This window comes from Lupinus angustifolius, chromosome LG01, assembly GCF_001865875.1.
Source record: "Lupinus angustifolius cultivar Tanjil chromosome LG01, LupAngTanjil_v1.0, whole genome shotgun sequence".
NCBI classification, from domain to species: Eukaryota; Viridiplantae; Streptophyta; class Magnoliopsida; order Fabales; family Fabaceae; genus Lupinus; species Lupinus angustifolius.
In genome coordinates, this window is record NC_032009.1 from 27,200,095 (window position 1) to 27,217,188 (window position 17,094).

The 17,094-nt window shown below is 30.7% G+C and overlaps 1 protein-coding gene across 1 annotated transcript; it reads left to right on the forward strand.

Annotated features, from left to right (window-relative positions):
* On the forward strand, positions 6,458–7,024 carry LOC109342966 (non-specific lipid-transfer protein 1-like). Its single transcript, XM_019581061.1, has 2 exons — positions 6,458–6,823; positions 6,900–7,024. Exons 1-2 carry the CDS (start codon positions 6,468–6,470, stop codon positions 6,907–6,909), a joined length of 366 nt encoding a protein of 121 aa, XP_019436606.1. The 5' UTR covers positions 6,458–6,467; the 3' UTR covers positions 6,910–7,024.

Here is a 17,094-nt window from a genome sequence, read left to right on the forward strand (position 1 = left end):
TTCAAATATAGGCCGGACAAAAATGGGTGTTCACAGGGGCAAAGAAGGAATAACTTGTTCACATGATTATTAAGAAAGTAAGTTGTAACTGGAATATTCTTGAAACCATTATACCGGCGTTGGAATATATTTCAACAAAGCCGAGATGGCGAACAAAGAATAAAACCGAGTTCTCTTACTTACAAAAGGAACATAACGAAAATGAGAGTATTAATCTTTCAACAAATTGACACTGTTGTCAGGACGATTTATTGAGAGAAGAAAACTCTCAACTAAAATAAACACTGAATAACGCTTTTAACACATATACACAAGAATGTGATATTTTATCCAAAAAGTGTTGAATTAAGTTGGTTTTCTCAATTTATCCAAGGATAAGTGTCATGAAAAGTGTAGGAAAATTAGGTATTTTGGGCACTTATCGGACTATTATTATATTAATTTCATATTGTGTCTTATTATGTTTTATAGTCTTTGATTTATATGCAAATTCTAGATTTTATAATTGATCTTATGTGTACATGTATTAGTTTGTAGTTAATAATGTTTCAAATCCTTGACTAATAATTTTAATACTATTTTTTATCTTATTTTGTTATACTTAAGGATTTGATGAGCTATTAGGATGAGATAATGTTTCTTTTTGAAAACACATATTAGGATAAGATTTGACTTATATTGTTTTTCCAATAATTTTAATCAAATTAATAAAAAGATTCTCAAAATTGATGTGTTATTTTTATGTATTCATAATAATAAAATACTTATATTTTTTGTAAATATATTTCTCATGGTTTGTTACGTGAAATAGCCTTAATGAAAGAAGAGTGAGCATTTTCTTCAATTATGTTGTCACTAATGACATGCTCCTGGTTCCCACGAGAATTGATAATAGAATTATTATGAGAATTATAGTTATTGTTATTAATGCTATTAATATCCTCATTGGTAAGATGTTTTTGGTTGCCTAGATTTTTTTCCGTGGGTCACCTTAAAATTAGGCATTATAGTTGAAACCGAATCATTCTCTTAATTTAATTTCATTAATATTGACATATTAATTCTCAGAAATCTTCTTATCTCTAGTAACACTCAACCAATTTCCATAAACCTACAATGACTCTTGAACAAAATACTTGCCATTTTTTTTCTCACCCATTGAATTTACATTTACTGCCCCAGTTATAACGGACGTAATAGTTTCCATTTTTTCACCAGATTCATCAGCCATTATTAATCTAATTAGTCTAATATAAGAATATACTCACAATTGATTTCTTATTTTAAAAAAGATTGCTTTGTATATTTAAATAATACAATGATAGTAAGTAATATATATTCAAAAATAAGGATCTCATTCGTTATATTATTTAAGGATAGATTCATTAGTGTCATTTAATAAGTAATAAATTATTCTAGTAACTAATATATATTCAAAAACTGTTATAATGGTTTATCTCATAATGAGAATTGCATAAAATTGGGAAATCATTAATAATTTAAACGAATTATAAATACAAAAACTTATGAAATTATTCTTGTCCATATATGAAAATGCCAAAAATCTAGAACAACTTTACATTAAAAATGATTTGCGACAAACACATAATCAAAATAAAGACATTATTTTTCTACATTCATATAATAATGGTAACCTCTAATCATTATATCATAGGAGGTGTGTATTCTCTTCTACAAATGCTAAAACAAATAAAATGATCAATCCATAATTCTTGTACACTCACATAATAATTGCAATCTCTAATAATTGTGTCCGAGGAGGTGAGTTTCCTCTTGTGAAAATGTTGAAACAAAGACGATGACCAATCCATATTTTAGTTAAGAAAAATATACACATTGGGAAAATTTAACATACATCATGTGAGAAAAACAATCATGATGCAAAAATTTATATGATGAAGAAATTATATTTATGAACAAAATAAAAATTGAAAGAGTATACAAAGGAAACATTAAAAGAGTATAAAAATAAAACTATACATGTGAGTGAGTTTGAGAATTGAAGATGACAGATTTATTGAACAAAATATGTGATAAAAATAAACACACTGAGGAGAAAATTTAACATACATCATTGACAAAAAACAATTATGATGCAAAAATTTATATGATGAAGAAAATTTTATCTATCAACAAAATAAAAATTGAAAGAGTTTACAATGAAATTAAAATTTGGAAAAGTATATAATATATCTACCAATAAAGACAATAATTAAGAGAATAAAAAATCATTGAGTGAGTTTGAGAGTAGAAGATAATAGATTTGTTGAATAAAATATGTGAAATTTATGTGATGAAGAAATTATATATAACACAAATGAAGAAAAAATTGAAAGAGTATAAAAACAAAATCATACCTGTGAGTTGATTTTGAGAGTTGAAGATGATAAATTTGTTGATCATAATTTGAGAAATAATTTAAAGTATATCTACCGACTACCAAAAAAGACATAAATTAAATGAATAGAAAATCATACATGTGAAATGAAAAATTGAAATAGTATAAAGTATATCTACCAACAAAGATAGTAATTAAAAGAATAGAAAATCATACCTGTGAGTGAGTTTGAGAGTCAAAGATGATAGAATTGTTGAATAAAATATGTGGAATTTATATGATGAAGAAATTATATCTACCACAAATAATTATTTTTTGAAAGAGTATAAAAATGAAATCATACCTCTGAGTTGGTTTGAGAGTTGAAGATCATAAATTTATTGAACACAATTTGAGAAATAATATAAAATATATTTAACAACAAAGACAGAAATTAAAAGAATAGAAAATCATACCTGTGAGAAGAATAGAAAATCATAGTTGTGAGTGAGTTTGAGTTGAAGATGGTAGATATGATGAGAAAGGAAGAGACACCCTAACGAAACGGAAACTAGAACAAATGTGAGAAAAATGCACAACGTTTTGTCCCTCCTTTATTATTTATTTAATAATTTTTTATGTTCTGACTTTTTAAACAAATAACAAATGGTAGTTTTGATCTTGTGTGCAAGGTTGTATAGTAAGAAATAAGGAGCTTTTGGAGGGAAATTTTGCATGAGGTGTTAACATGTATCCCTAGCTAATGTGGTAAGAGTAAATTTTGCTTGAGGTATTGACATGTATCCCTAACTGATGTGGACATGAATTCAAGTTTTGTACAAATAAGTGCACTATGGAAACCCATTTTAGGAATATAAGCTAAAAGTCTTGACTATAGTTTAGTTAGCAATCCAGTTTATGTTGAATTGTAGATTGGATTATGATAATCACATTTTAATAAGATCATTCTTTCATAATAAATGATATTCAATTATATTATTCATTTGCACTTATAAAAGTTATATATCTTACAGTTTTATATTTTGGGATTTGGACGGGCCATGTAAAATTATTGTAAGTTAAGATTTTTTGTATTATTCTACTTCTGTGTTCCGGTTAGAGCGTGGAGAAAGTTTTTGTGAATAAATATTTTCTATTTCAGTATTTCTATTTTGTTTCATTATGGAGTCCGACGGTAACTTTTGTAGTATGAAAATATTTTTATTTTAACAAATTCATTTTATATTCCGAGCGAAACCAGTTTTTAATGTTTGAGAAATTAAAATAAATATATGTTATATTCATTAAACAAGTTTATTGTTATTACAGTAATTACTCAACTTTCATAATGGATCTTTTAGTTTTGAAAATTTTGAACTAGTTTGTCATTATAGAATAAGTGTACAATTTTTTAATTTGAAATTGACTATCATATAATAATTTTGATTAGAAGGAAATATTTTGTATCTACGTATATTGGACTGGCTAGTTAAATGTTGATACAATTAAATAATTAATATAATCCTTTTAGATACAAAAATAGATTTAGAAGGTAAAAGTTTAACATATTATAAAAATATATTAATATATTTTAAAAAAGTTACACAATAAAAAGTTAATTAATATAATTATATGAATTCTTAATATATTACTTTAAAGTATAGCTAAAAAGTCAAATAATAAAGATATTGTAAGAAAAATATTCATATATAATTATATAAATGGAATGAGCATTCTATATAAACAAAATCCGGACCAGATTTTTTATAAACATTAATTGATTTTCCAATAAACATATTGATTTTATTTTTACATTGAATTAGTTTTTATTTTAAAATATTTTTCTTTTTAGTATTTATATATCTATTAAATATTTATTTATTAACCCATCTACCAATATTTTCTGGTAATTTATTAACATAAATTATATACTTCCCAAAAGATTAATCCAAAAATTCATTTACATCACAAAAAAATGATGTGTTAGAAAGTAACACTTTGGAGTAGTTTTGCACCACAATTTTCGGTTCAACATTGCGTACATGATTGGTTGGGATCACCACCATGGTTTGTTGTTAAAATATAGAAAATTTTCTTTATATCCATTTTTGTATTGCATTGATTTTTAAATTAGAGATTTTTAATCAAAAGTTGATAATGGACCGACTAATGCATTAGCATCTCGTCCTCCATACTGGATGGTACCTTCACTAGTTGCTTGTACTATTTTATACTTTATGTTGTTTGATTATTTTATTCATTATGAAAAAAGTAAATTTTTTATTTTGTGTCTGGAAATATTGTATTTTGCTTATATGTAACCCCATAAGAATTAGGAAATTAAGACTACATATGAGTTGAAATTTTATTTACTACTATCTCATTTATCATTATTATATTTTGGTAATGGAGGAGAAGAATATTCATTTAATTTTGTGTTCATTATTTATTTGAGAAAATTAATATTTATTACTGTGATAAAAAATTTAATAAATAAAATATTTAATATTATTATTCATGAAAATGATAATTAATAAATCAAACATTATTTAACTATATAATAATAAATAAAATATTCATTATTAAATCAAAATTAAAGTAAATAAAAAGAGAAGACGAAAAGAAAATACATACATGCATCTTATATCAGAAAGAAAGAGAGAAGTTGTGCAAATTTCAGGTATCCTCTTGAGATTATGTCGTGTTTATCTCTTATGTTTATGTTTACATGTGTTTCAACTAAGGACCCAAATAATCTATTTATAGCTGACAGTGATAAAAAAATATGCTTTTCGTAAGTTTGTTTTCAAAAGTGATTTTGACCGGTTATCTGTGTTATGTCTTATGATTATCTTTGGATTTTATTTCTAAAATATATATTTGAATGGTTCTCTTTCTGGTACATCCATATTTTAATTATTTTTGTTTTTTATTTTTATTTAGTGTGACAAATAGATAACTTTCTTATATCTGATTTATATGACTTTATTTTGTGAGCTTTTTATTAGTTATTTTCATATTTATTTCATTAAATGAAAAGATTTTGACAAATTATTTTTTGAGTTAAATAAAATTAGGTGTTCACATGTATCATACATATTATTTATTATTTATCGTTATTCATATTTGAATTCATTTTTTATTTTCTCTTTCTACATTTTGCACGGCTTCCCCCAAACCAGACGGTCTTCTACATATGTGATCTTTCCATATGAAAACTTTATCTTTTTTCAATTTTTTAATTCATACCAAAATTTTTATTTTGTTCAAATTTTCAATGTTTGTGTTTATAGTTATTTTAAACTAGAAAATAAGGAATGTGAATTGTTAATAAATTAAGTAATTTTATCATGAAATTTAATAGATAAAAATATTAGAAAATAAGGATTAGATAACATCATTGAATATACATCCTATTAAAAACAAACTGTAATTCATTTTATAATTTAAACATCTAAATAATGTGTTTTACCTTCATTGTTTTTTTCAACTTAGCTTTAGTGATTTGGAAAAAATGTTGAATGTGGAATCTATATAACTCTTAATTACATATTAATTGTTAATTTTTATTTTACATAATAATAAAATTATATTTGAAAAACCAGGTCCCATGCAATGCCTATAAAAAACATCAAAATTGGCAATGTTTCCATTAATATTTAAATATAAAGTATCTTTTGAAAGTAAATGTGTATATTAATAAAGAATAGGCAAAATTTTATTTGCCACCTCAATATTTATGTAAGGTGTAATTTACCCTCTAGAGTTTATAAGGGTATATTTATCCCTCTAATGTTTCTCACATGTCTAGATTACCCATTATATTAATATATTATTAAAAGTCAGCAATAAGAAGTTAATTAATATGTTATATGAATTATTAATATATTACTGTAAAGTATAGCTAAAACGTCAAAGAATAAATATATTATATGAATTAATATATTACCGTAAAGTATAGCTAAAAAGTCAAAGAATAAATATATTACAAAAATTTATATTTATTAGTCAAATATTAATATAGCCTCATAAAGTTGTAAAATATTTTGGCTATAAATTGCCTCATGCGTCCCTTGGCTATCACAATAGCATCACAAAAGAAATTAAAAGAATCATAAATATTCAGAATATGATGATGGATAAAAATATGGCCACTCTTTTCAAGTCAATGATAGTTTTGGCCTTATTATCATCAACATCAAATGCAAGTCAAATCAATGAAATATCATGTCTTCAGAGTACACAACTTTTAGTGCCATGCCTTCATGACGCGCAAGGCAGTGGAACACCATCTGATGATTGTTGTTCAGCAATTAGTACAATTAATCAAAGGGCTACTACTACTCCAAATCGAAGGGAAATATGTGAATGTTTCAAACAAATTACGAACGCACTACCTATTAACTGGGATAAATTGAAAGAAGTTCCTAAATTGTGCGGCATCGGTCTACCATTTCCTTTTGTCCCTAATTTTGATTGTAACAGGTAAGTCTTTCTTACTCTTAGGTACATGTTAAGTTTTACTTTATATTAAATTTTAATTTATATCTATTATGTGCAGAGTTGTATAATGATCCCTTCAAAATACACACTTGAAGACAAAGCTTGAACAATATATAATCGATAGCAGGATGAATGAGTTTAATTAAGTTGCAAAGATTTGTAAAAGAAGAGTTTTGGACTATATTTGTCTTACAAGTTAATGAATAAAATAATGGACATAAGTTATCTATTTTTAATTTTTGAATCAAGCTAACAACTAATTAATATATATATATATATATTATATTATATGACCGTAGTATACCTCAATTGATAGATCTAGTACTACATTGCATGGTCACGATTATATTTTGTTTATCACAATTATAAAAAATTGTAAGAGACTAGCTCACGAGCTTACAATTGTGGATGCAATGGAGATTTCCAAAATTGCAATATTACAGCACAATTATAATTATGGTTAGAAATGTAAATATTATCGGCAACAAAAACATGTGATATAACATAATGTTTTTGTGTCCATATATAGAATAAATTAAAAAGCAATAATTGTGATATTATACTTACATTTCGAATATTACCCAATACTTTTGCTTCTCCATTCTTACCTATTATTTGCGTTTATTATGGTAAAGAATGTTAACAAACTTAGTAAATCCTTTATATACTATTGTAGAATTTCCATTTTACTTTTATTTGACTAATTAATGCTATGGATTTCTTTCATGTTGGGTATGAGTAAGTGTTTTGTATACCCATAGAATTGAAGCAATAAGTTTTTTTTATAATAACTTAACTATTGAATTATTCTTTTGCATTGACAACAAAAATTTGTAATTTATTAAGAAATATTTTGTTACTGAAGTTGAATGAGTAATTTCACCCACCTTTAAAATATGGCTCGGTAAGAACATTTATTTTACTTCAAAAGTTGCCTCAATCTATCAAGAGGTTTATATTTATCACTTTGCTCACATTTCTAAGAATAGATTATTTTTTGCTAGCTAACAGTTGTATTGAAATTATATTGAACTTCCATAAAGATGTTAATCTAACTTTTAAAACAAGAAATATGACCTTAAATAAATGTTAACATAATTTCTCCAAATTAAACTCTTTAAATTGTTACTAAAGAGGTTTAGCACAATTGACAAATAGATTATTCCATATTAGTGGGAGGAAAAACTTACATTGATCACATATAACACTTAGAATGAGATAGGAAAAGTCTTTTATTTAATACCACCATATAATTGAGATTACAATTCAACAAATATTTTAGTTTAAAATTGAACTCATAAATGAGTTATAAAGATTAAATTTATGTTATGGTGAAACACTCATCTCTGGTCAAATTCTTTTAATCTCACATTTTAGAATCTGTTGATTTTTTGTTATATTTTTAGGTAGAATATATTTTTATATTTTCCCTTCCAAGATTTGTTTGCTAGTTTTTAGTATGAGATTATCTGTCATTAAAAAAGAAAGGTTTTTTTTTGTTTTATCACAATTCAATATTTATTTCCTATAAGTTATTAGACTTCACAAAAATTAATAAAACCATTTTCACTAGTTTGAGTCCTTAACATCAATTATGACACATCATCAACATGTATTACCCAAATGGTAAACAACCCGATTCTCTTAGGCAAAAATATGAATGTAAGTTTGTGCAAATAAGTTTGAGAGTTTTATTCTCTTAAATTAGTTCCTAAATTTAATTAGGATTTGTAGTATCCAATATAATTTCCATTTAAGGAGGAGTATGGAAGGATATATTATGGTGGGAAGGATGTAACAATGATAAAGGAAATGAGACGAAATATAATTAGATAAGGTTATCACTATAATATCGTGAATTTTCGAGTAATTTTATTAATTATTTATTTTAACAAAAATTAATTTTAGAAATTTATTGGTAATGATTTAGCCTAAACCGTAGTGGAGTGTTAGTCTTGTTTCAGCGATGGTTCGTAGTGGTAGAGATGTTATTCCTATATTACGTGATAACGTAAGATCGGGTCCCACAAGAAGCATTTCTTGAGGAAGGAGATCATGTCTTCATGAGGGTGGTTCCGACAACTGGGATTGGTATAGTGCTTAAAGCCCATAAACTTACCCCTAAATTCATAGGACTATACCAAATCCTTCGAAAAGTTGGACCAATAGCTTACCAAATAGCCTTGCTACCTTTACTATCGAACCTACATAATGTTTTCCATGTAACCCAACTTAGAAAATACATTAGTGACCCGTCGCATATCATCGAACCTGATGCAATCCAGCTAAAGGATAATCTCAATTTTGAAACTATACCCTTGAGGATCGCTGATCGAAATGTGAAGGTGTTGCGAGGCAAGGAGATTGCCCAAGTTAAGGTGATATGAAGCCAAGCAAACAGAGAAGATGCGACTTAGGAGGTCGAGGAGGCCATAAGAGAATCCTATCCTCATATGTTTTATTAAGAAGTACGTTTAATTTTCGAGGACGAAAATCTTATAAGTGGAGGAGGATTGTAACATCGTGAATTTTCATGTAATTTTATTAATTATTTATTTTAACAAATATTAATTTTAGAAATTTATCGGTAATGATTTAGGCTAAACCATAGTTAAGTGTTAGTCTTATTTTGTGAATTCTTATTTTATGGTAAATGTTCGTAATTTTATGTGATGGAAATTGTTTGGACTGCTGTCGGGCCCAAATTCGTCCGAATTCGGCCCAATAATGTTTTTTTGAGTTCCGTAGCTCGAAATCGAATTCCGATTGCGCCATTGGCTTCGAAATATTATTTCGATTCAAGATAGACATTAAGTTGTTCATGACGCATTTCTAAATATTTTTTCACTCCGAATTCGGCATTGCGAAATTCTAACCGTAATAAGAAGATTTTAATATCCAGCCGAGTATTAGCCATCAATACTCAGGCATGGTCTCATCACGAATGTTTTGATGAAGAAGTCACTTCTCACTATCACGAGTGAAACTTGCTGGGCAAGCAAGCAAAAATACTCATATTTTACACTAAACCCCTTAAACCCTCATCTACCCTTTCACCATTTACTCTTGGAAACCCTTGGCTCGCCTCCCTAAATCCGATTCACTTAATTTTAAAAGAGTCACTCTAGATAGAGAACCCTTGGTTTGCCTCTCCAAAATCTGATTCATTGCACCTTAAAAGAGCCATTTAACTTGGAGAACCCTTAGCTCTTCATTTCATTTCTCTATTCTTTATTCATATTTTTCTCAAGAACTCCAAGGTAAGTTCTTAGTTCTTTGTTCCTAATCTCTTAGAAATCTAACCGTTAGTTGTTTAAAGATTTTATTGTGATGTTTATACGCATGTTATGAACGTTTTCAACAGTCAAAATTTTGAATAATCTTCCTAACTGTTGTTTTATCCAATAAATCGAAAAATGGGTTTTTGTGAAGTTAGAAATTGTTGTTTTGAAAGCATGCAATATTGTTGTTCATTGGGGCTATTTTAGTGTTTAAAATATATGCATGTGTTGATTTTGATGAAAAGATATGATGATGAAATCAAGGATGTTTGATTTAAAATGTCGTTTTGATCATGAGATCACTCCCTCTAAAAAGGTGTTGAAATGATCATGAACACGATAGGAATCGTGAACGAGGCTTTCAAGGATAAATGATAGTTCAAGAATATGAATCTTGGACTGGATGGATGAAATTCTTGGATGTTTTTATAATGAATTAAAATAATATCTTTACCTTAGAGTTAGCAGGTAAACGATTTAACTCGCAAATTACTAATTGAGTTTTCTGTATTTAGTTTCGAAGCGTTCAAAGTCGGACAACCTACACATTCATGTAAAGGAGATCAACCGCGCTACAACCCAAGGTGAGGGAGAATACATCGTGATATAGTGGTTTCCGAATGTGACACCCGGATCTCCTAACTACCTCAAAAGTTGGGAGTTATATTTGTTTTTTGTTTTAGAAACCCGTACTTAACCAAATGATTGTGTGTCTGGATTATGTACAGATGATTTCTTAAGCTATATGCTCTAGGATAGATTAAAATATCAAGTATTGTGGTTTCTATCCATGAAGGAACACCACTCGAGAAACTAAAACACCTAGGGAACACCACTCGAGAAACTAAAACGCCTAGGGATCGAAAATAGTGGAGATTTTCGATCCGGTAGCCCAAAAGGGCGAGGAAATAGTCCTGGAAACTGAACTACCCTCGCATGGTCGAGGCAGCCTCGCTTGGGCGAGGGAAAAGTAGTGGATGAGGTCCCCAATTGTCGCTTGGGTGAGCCAGCCTCGCTTGGGCGAAGGCCAGGCAGACGTTTGGCATGTTCTAGGCAGCTTTGTGTGCCCGAGTGACAATACCTCGCCCGAGCGAAACCTAGAGGGTGATTTTAACCAATTTTTGGTGGATTTTTAGTTTGAGCGATAGTCCCCTCGCTTGAGCGAGAACCATGCAAGAAATTGAGTTCGTTTTGATGAAATTATCGCTTGAGCAACAGTCTCTCGCCCGAGCGAGATACATACCATAATGTGACTCTTTTTGACTGATTGATTGCTTACGAAATAACCCTAGCTTGGGTGAGAAGTATATTTAATAATTGGGAGAGATCGTGGCTCGAACGAGGAGCCCAATGCCTAAACCAACAAACTTATATTATTACTTTTGTTCTTACGCCTTATGCGGGCAAGGATTCCGACGATGATGTCGTGAGCAAGGCGATCCTTAAAAAGTAAATGATATTGTGAAGCTAGATCGTCTAACCGTAAGAGGCTTGGCCATGGGTTCGTCTAGGATATTTCAGCGATGGTTCATAGTGGTAGGGATGTTATTCCTATATTACGTAACAACGTAAGATCGGGTCCCACTAGAAGCATTCCTTTGGGAGATGTCTTAGGATGGGCCGGTCGATATAAAAGACTAATTAAAAGATTGAATCGGCTAACTTCGGTTACTATGAATACTCATTATGAATAATGAAGTAGTGGAGAGGAAATTTACTAGAGACGAACGAGCCTCGCGATGTTGAGAGGGACAACGATGGTGGTGATTCGTCAGCAAAGTCTTGAGGGTGAGTCTAGGTGAGACAAGTCCCTTGTATTCCTGGATGAGGTATTCTGTTGGATCGAACAGTTCTCGCAGCGTAAACTACTCGATCCCTGATCACCCTCTTTGCAATCAGGATCAATTAGAGGGATGCCCAGAAAGTGTTTGATACGAAACCGTCATGAAATGGACAGTTCTTTAGAACTGATCGATCATATATCCTTGCAAGGAATAATTTTTGGTGCGTTCAATTCGGCTTGTTATGGGACATGTACTCTTGGTTATTTCCGAATAGTATATGGGGAGGATATTGGTGTAAGGATGTATGAAATAAGCATAACATTCATACATTGAGATCGTGGATATTGATTGTCATGATCCGAGTTATAACATCATTCATCATTGTGCATTACGTCTGTGATCTATATTGTGTATAATATGCGTGTCTATCTAGATGTGATATTATGTGTAATTCCATGCTGTCAATGAATAATATTCATTAGATGTCTTACTCCCTTTTCTTTTCTCTTCTTTCTGCTTGTCTTCGGTTCGCATTCTCGTTCAGATAGACCGTACCACGAGGATTCGGAGCTACCGATTCTCGATGTCCCAAGAGGGGACATGGAGCAGTGACAGACACTGATACACCTACACATGCGCTTGTGCCTTAGAGCTAGAGATGGTTTGTGATGGCTCTACGATGCACTTCCCTTCACATCATGTGAACTTGGAGGCTTCTTTCACCTTACCTGCTCGGAGATTTGCACCTACTGCACCATCCATTCAATATGTGATTCCTCATAGACCCACTACTTCTAGACCATCTACTAGGAGATGGAGTAGAGACGATGTGCCCAATTCCCCACCAGGAAAGAGAGCTACTAGACGGATACTGCCCGATCTTCAGGCAGATGCGGGAGTGGGAAGTAAGTCACAGGGTTCGTCCAATGACTCGGATGAGGAGGAGCTGGAAGCCAAAGAAGAAGACTGTGTGGAGTTAGTCTATATAGAGGACTCCATTGAGGTGGTGAATCTCTACTTCGATTCTGAGACGGAGGAGGACCCTAGTGAGTGTCCTAGCACACCCGCTAACACCGGAGCTAGTCACTAGTGCTCATTTCCATTTCCAGTTGCCCTTGAGGCGGGTATCTGTGTAGGGTATTTTGGATGTTTTGAATAAACCAGACTATTGTATATATTTTCAGTTTGGACCAGGATGTATTTCGCTTTGCTTTTGTATAAACGTTTTCAGTTGTTCTCAATAAAGAATTATTCCACAATATATATATTAAGTAGCTTTCGATTACAACTAGGTAACTATTGTTGTCTTTTTCGCATTTTAGGTTACTTAACGTGATGTCCCGAAATGGAATCAAATGTAAATGAAGGAGTTTTACATTACACAAAAAAAAAACTACCTATTTTTGGGCAATATTGTTGGAGTAATTTTCGGGGAGTTACAATCACTCTATTTTAAAGTAACTTTAAAATAGAACAAAACTTTACATTCCGTTATTTGAGAAGTGAATAGAATGCTAAGATTTATAATTTTACCATTCTTGTAGCACACCTATTGCGAAACTGAAAAACTATATTAGGTAGTCAAGAAATCCCTTATACGAATTAAAACTATTCCTCGAAAATGACCATCAAGCAATGAGATACTAAGAATTATTTAAGGAAAGAACTTGAAATGATTTAAAAGTGAAGGAATGATTCAAAGTGAGTATATACCTGTTGCATGTGTACATTCCTTCATAAATTGAACTGTGGCTTTAGTTCAAAGTGAGTATATTCCTATCTAGAGGTGTCAAAACCGGTAATCCGGTTGGGGCAGTCTGCCAAAGCCCGAAAATTTATAGGGCTTGGATATCATTTTAGACATTTTTTATTGCATCCGAGATTTTTAGTCCGGCCTGGCTATATGAAAACCGGGCTCGGGCCGGGCTTACACGGGCGGGTTCGGGCTATCTGCTTTTCCCTATTTCTTTAATCTTTATTGGAACCTTTGGGTTGATAATAAGCCATAGGTAAAAATTATTTTCCAAAACAACTTATAATAAAAAATAGATAATAAATATTATGTTATGAACATTGAATAAAAAATAGAGTAATGTCTATACCATAAATATTTATAAATTACAATAATGTTATAAAGTTAACATTATATATTTTTCCTATTTTGCATATATCTTTTTAAGCCCAATAAAAAATAATGTATCAAATTAAATTAGAAGACATTAAACCATATAAATTTAAAATTTCCTTTCTTAATTGTGTACCTAGAAGACAACATAATTTTTTCCCATAGAGAACTCTATGCAACCAAATTTAATATAATAGTTCATAATAAAATTGTTGATAAAGAACATACAAAAAGGATAATATTTTGATAGTGTCTAATAGTTTATATATTATAATCAAGTCCAAATTATATTGTGTTATAGAGTGATAGTCCAATAAAGATGAGATATTTAATAAATGAGTTATGTTAAAAATTATATATGTGGACTTCACGTCTCAACTCAAAAACAAGACATTAGATTTATAAGTTTGGTTGTATTGGGCATGTGAAATGTGTTAAAAAAGTTATACATTAATATCAAATTACATATATATATATATATATATATATTAAATAAGTTAAAATTTAAATTATTATTTTTAATATTATGCAGGTCGGCCTGCCACAACCCGTAACCCGCTTAGGGCAGGTTTGGGCTACAATTTGATATGCATAAATTATATCCGGACTTTTTAGCCCGATCCGATTTAGCCCAAACCCGATGTTAGCTAGCTCAAACCCGTCCGGGTAGGCCGTTTTGACACCTCTATTCCTATCTATGTTAAATTGTGGCTTCCATTATGATAAACCCTATTTAATATGATCAATAATTCTAGGCTCAACAGTGGATACACGACTGATCGGAATCGCCAATGTTTTTGTGGCTAAAATATAGAAAACTTTTTTTATTTCCACTTTTGTATTACATTGATCTTGAAATTAGAGATTTACACTCGGTAATTGATTAGAGACCGAATAATGTATTAATATCTCATCTGCCTATACTAGCTACAATCCCGTCACTAATTGCATCCACTATTTTATATTGTATGGTTGTTTGATTATTTTATCCATTTATTTATATATTAAGAAAAAAAAAATTTATTTTTTTCTGTCAAGATTTATTTTATTCTTATATATTCCCATGAGCAATAAAGAATTAATACTATGTATTTCTAGGTTGAAAAACATTTGTTTGTTTCACATATAGTATTTAAAGATTCCAACAGAAGAAGCAATGCTTAATCGTAGTATGTCATCCCCATTTTAAGAGAGTGATAAGTGCCAAAAATACCTAATTTTCATACACATTTCATGGCACTTATCCTTGGATAAATTGAGGAAATCAACTTAATTCAACACTTTTTGGATAAAATATCACAATCTTGTATATATGCTTTGTATATTTCTTTTGTACTGTATTTTGTAGGATTTAGGTAGAAAAGAGAAGATTTTATCAAAGGTTTACAAAGTGCTCAAAATAGGCCAAAATGCTCAACACATAAGCATGACTCATCAAAATTTGGCCTATGTGAAGTCAACATGAAGTTTCTCACTAAGCAGCTTAGCTTTGACCAAACCCATGCCAAGCGTGACTTGGACACCAACCTGGCACGATCAGACCAAAATTACACGGTCAGAACACGGTCAGAACACGGTCAGAACACAAGCTTGACACAAGTCAACCTGCTCAAGCAGAAAGCTTAGTGGAGCACCTAGACCGCCCAGCGTGGAACCACACACTTGAGCAAGTCAGCAAGCACCATTCCACATCACCACCAGCATGGTCAGAGCTACTCAAGCAGGCAGCTCAGCGGTGCCACATAGGTGCTTAGCGGTATGCACCCAGCAACTTGGTCAAGTTGACTTAGCCACCAAGTAACTGTGACATCATGCATGACCTCACTCCAAGTAGCCTCCATAGGCTTTTCAAAGGTAGCTCACAATAGCTGAGCCAAGTAGCCCACCATAGCTTCGATGATTCAGCTCAAGCAGGTGACTAAGCTACTTGGCCAAGTGACCAAACCCATGCTGAAGGGTTTGGTTAGCAGCTTGGTGGTGGAAACAAGCAGCTTGGCAGGGTCCAGGAAGGCCTATATAAAGGATACACCTCAAAGGCAAAAACACATTCCATTCTCCATTCTAACATCCACTCCTATATTCACACACTTGAACCGAATTCTTCTCTTCTTCTTCTTGTAATTTTCTTGGAGAATTTCAACTCCAAAGAAGTTTAGGTAAGTGTAGTTTTTAGTTTTTCTTTCTTAATTCAAGAGGAGAAAGGAGATGTCAAATGAGATGCAAAAACATAATTTTGTAATCTCATTTGGGACCAAAAGCATCTCATGCATGGATAGATGGCTCATGCTCCTCAAATTGACTTGGATTATGGTGTAATTTCTTCTCTTTAATTTATCATCTTTTGAAATCAATGCATTCAAGTTATTACTTTTTGGTTAAGTACTGATTCTTTATGTAGTTCTTAATGCGGTTTTAGCTTGATCACCTAAAACTTGATTTGAAGATCCAAAATGTTTCTTCTTACATCCATTTCATCCATCCGGTCCAACATCACGTGTTCTTAACCATCCTTTTTCATCGAAAGTCCGTTCACGATTTCCATTCATTTTAAACATACGTTTTTTTAGTAAAACTACGTATTCCGATTTAGGACGTTCTTTGATAATCTTACCACTTTAAAGTTTCATGAGACCTTCATGTACTCATAAACCTCAACATCCTTTTTAACACAGATTTCTATTTTTCCAACTTGTTCCAAGTCATGGTTTAAGGCTAAAAACAAATAGAAATACATACATTCTTATTTTTTCAAAACAGTTCCTAAAGGTTCCTTTGATTTTATCATCATCCCCTTTGGCTAAAACAACAAAAAGTATGTAATACAACATTATAACAACTCCATGAACACAAGTTGTTCATGGTTTCACTAAAATATTTTCATGAGTTCAAGAACAACACCATTTTCGGTTTTGAAGAGAAAATGAGTTAGAAAGCGTTTTAGAAAATTTCAACGGTTGAATATGTTCTTGACATACTCATGAACAACATACTTAAATCTCATCAACATCCATTGGTTGAATGTTGAAAGATCAAGGTTTGAAGATGGAAGAAGAAAGGAGAAAA

Excerpts from the sequence above, each read along its gene's own strand:
- LOC109342966 (XM_019581061.1), top strand. The coding sequence starts at position 6,468 with ATGATGATGGATAAAAATATGGCCACTCTTTTCAAGTCAATGATAGTT.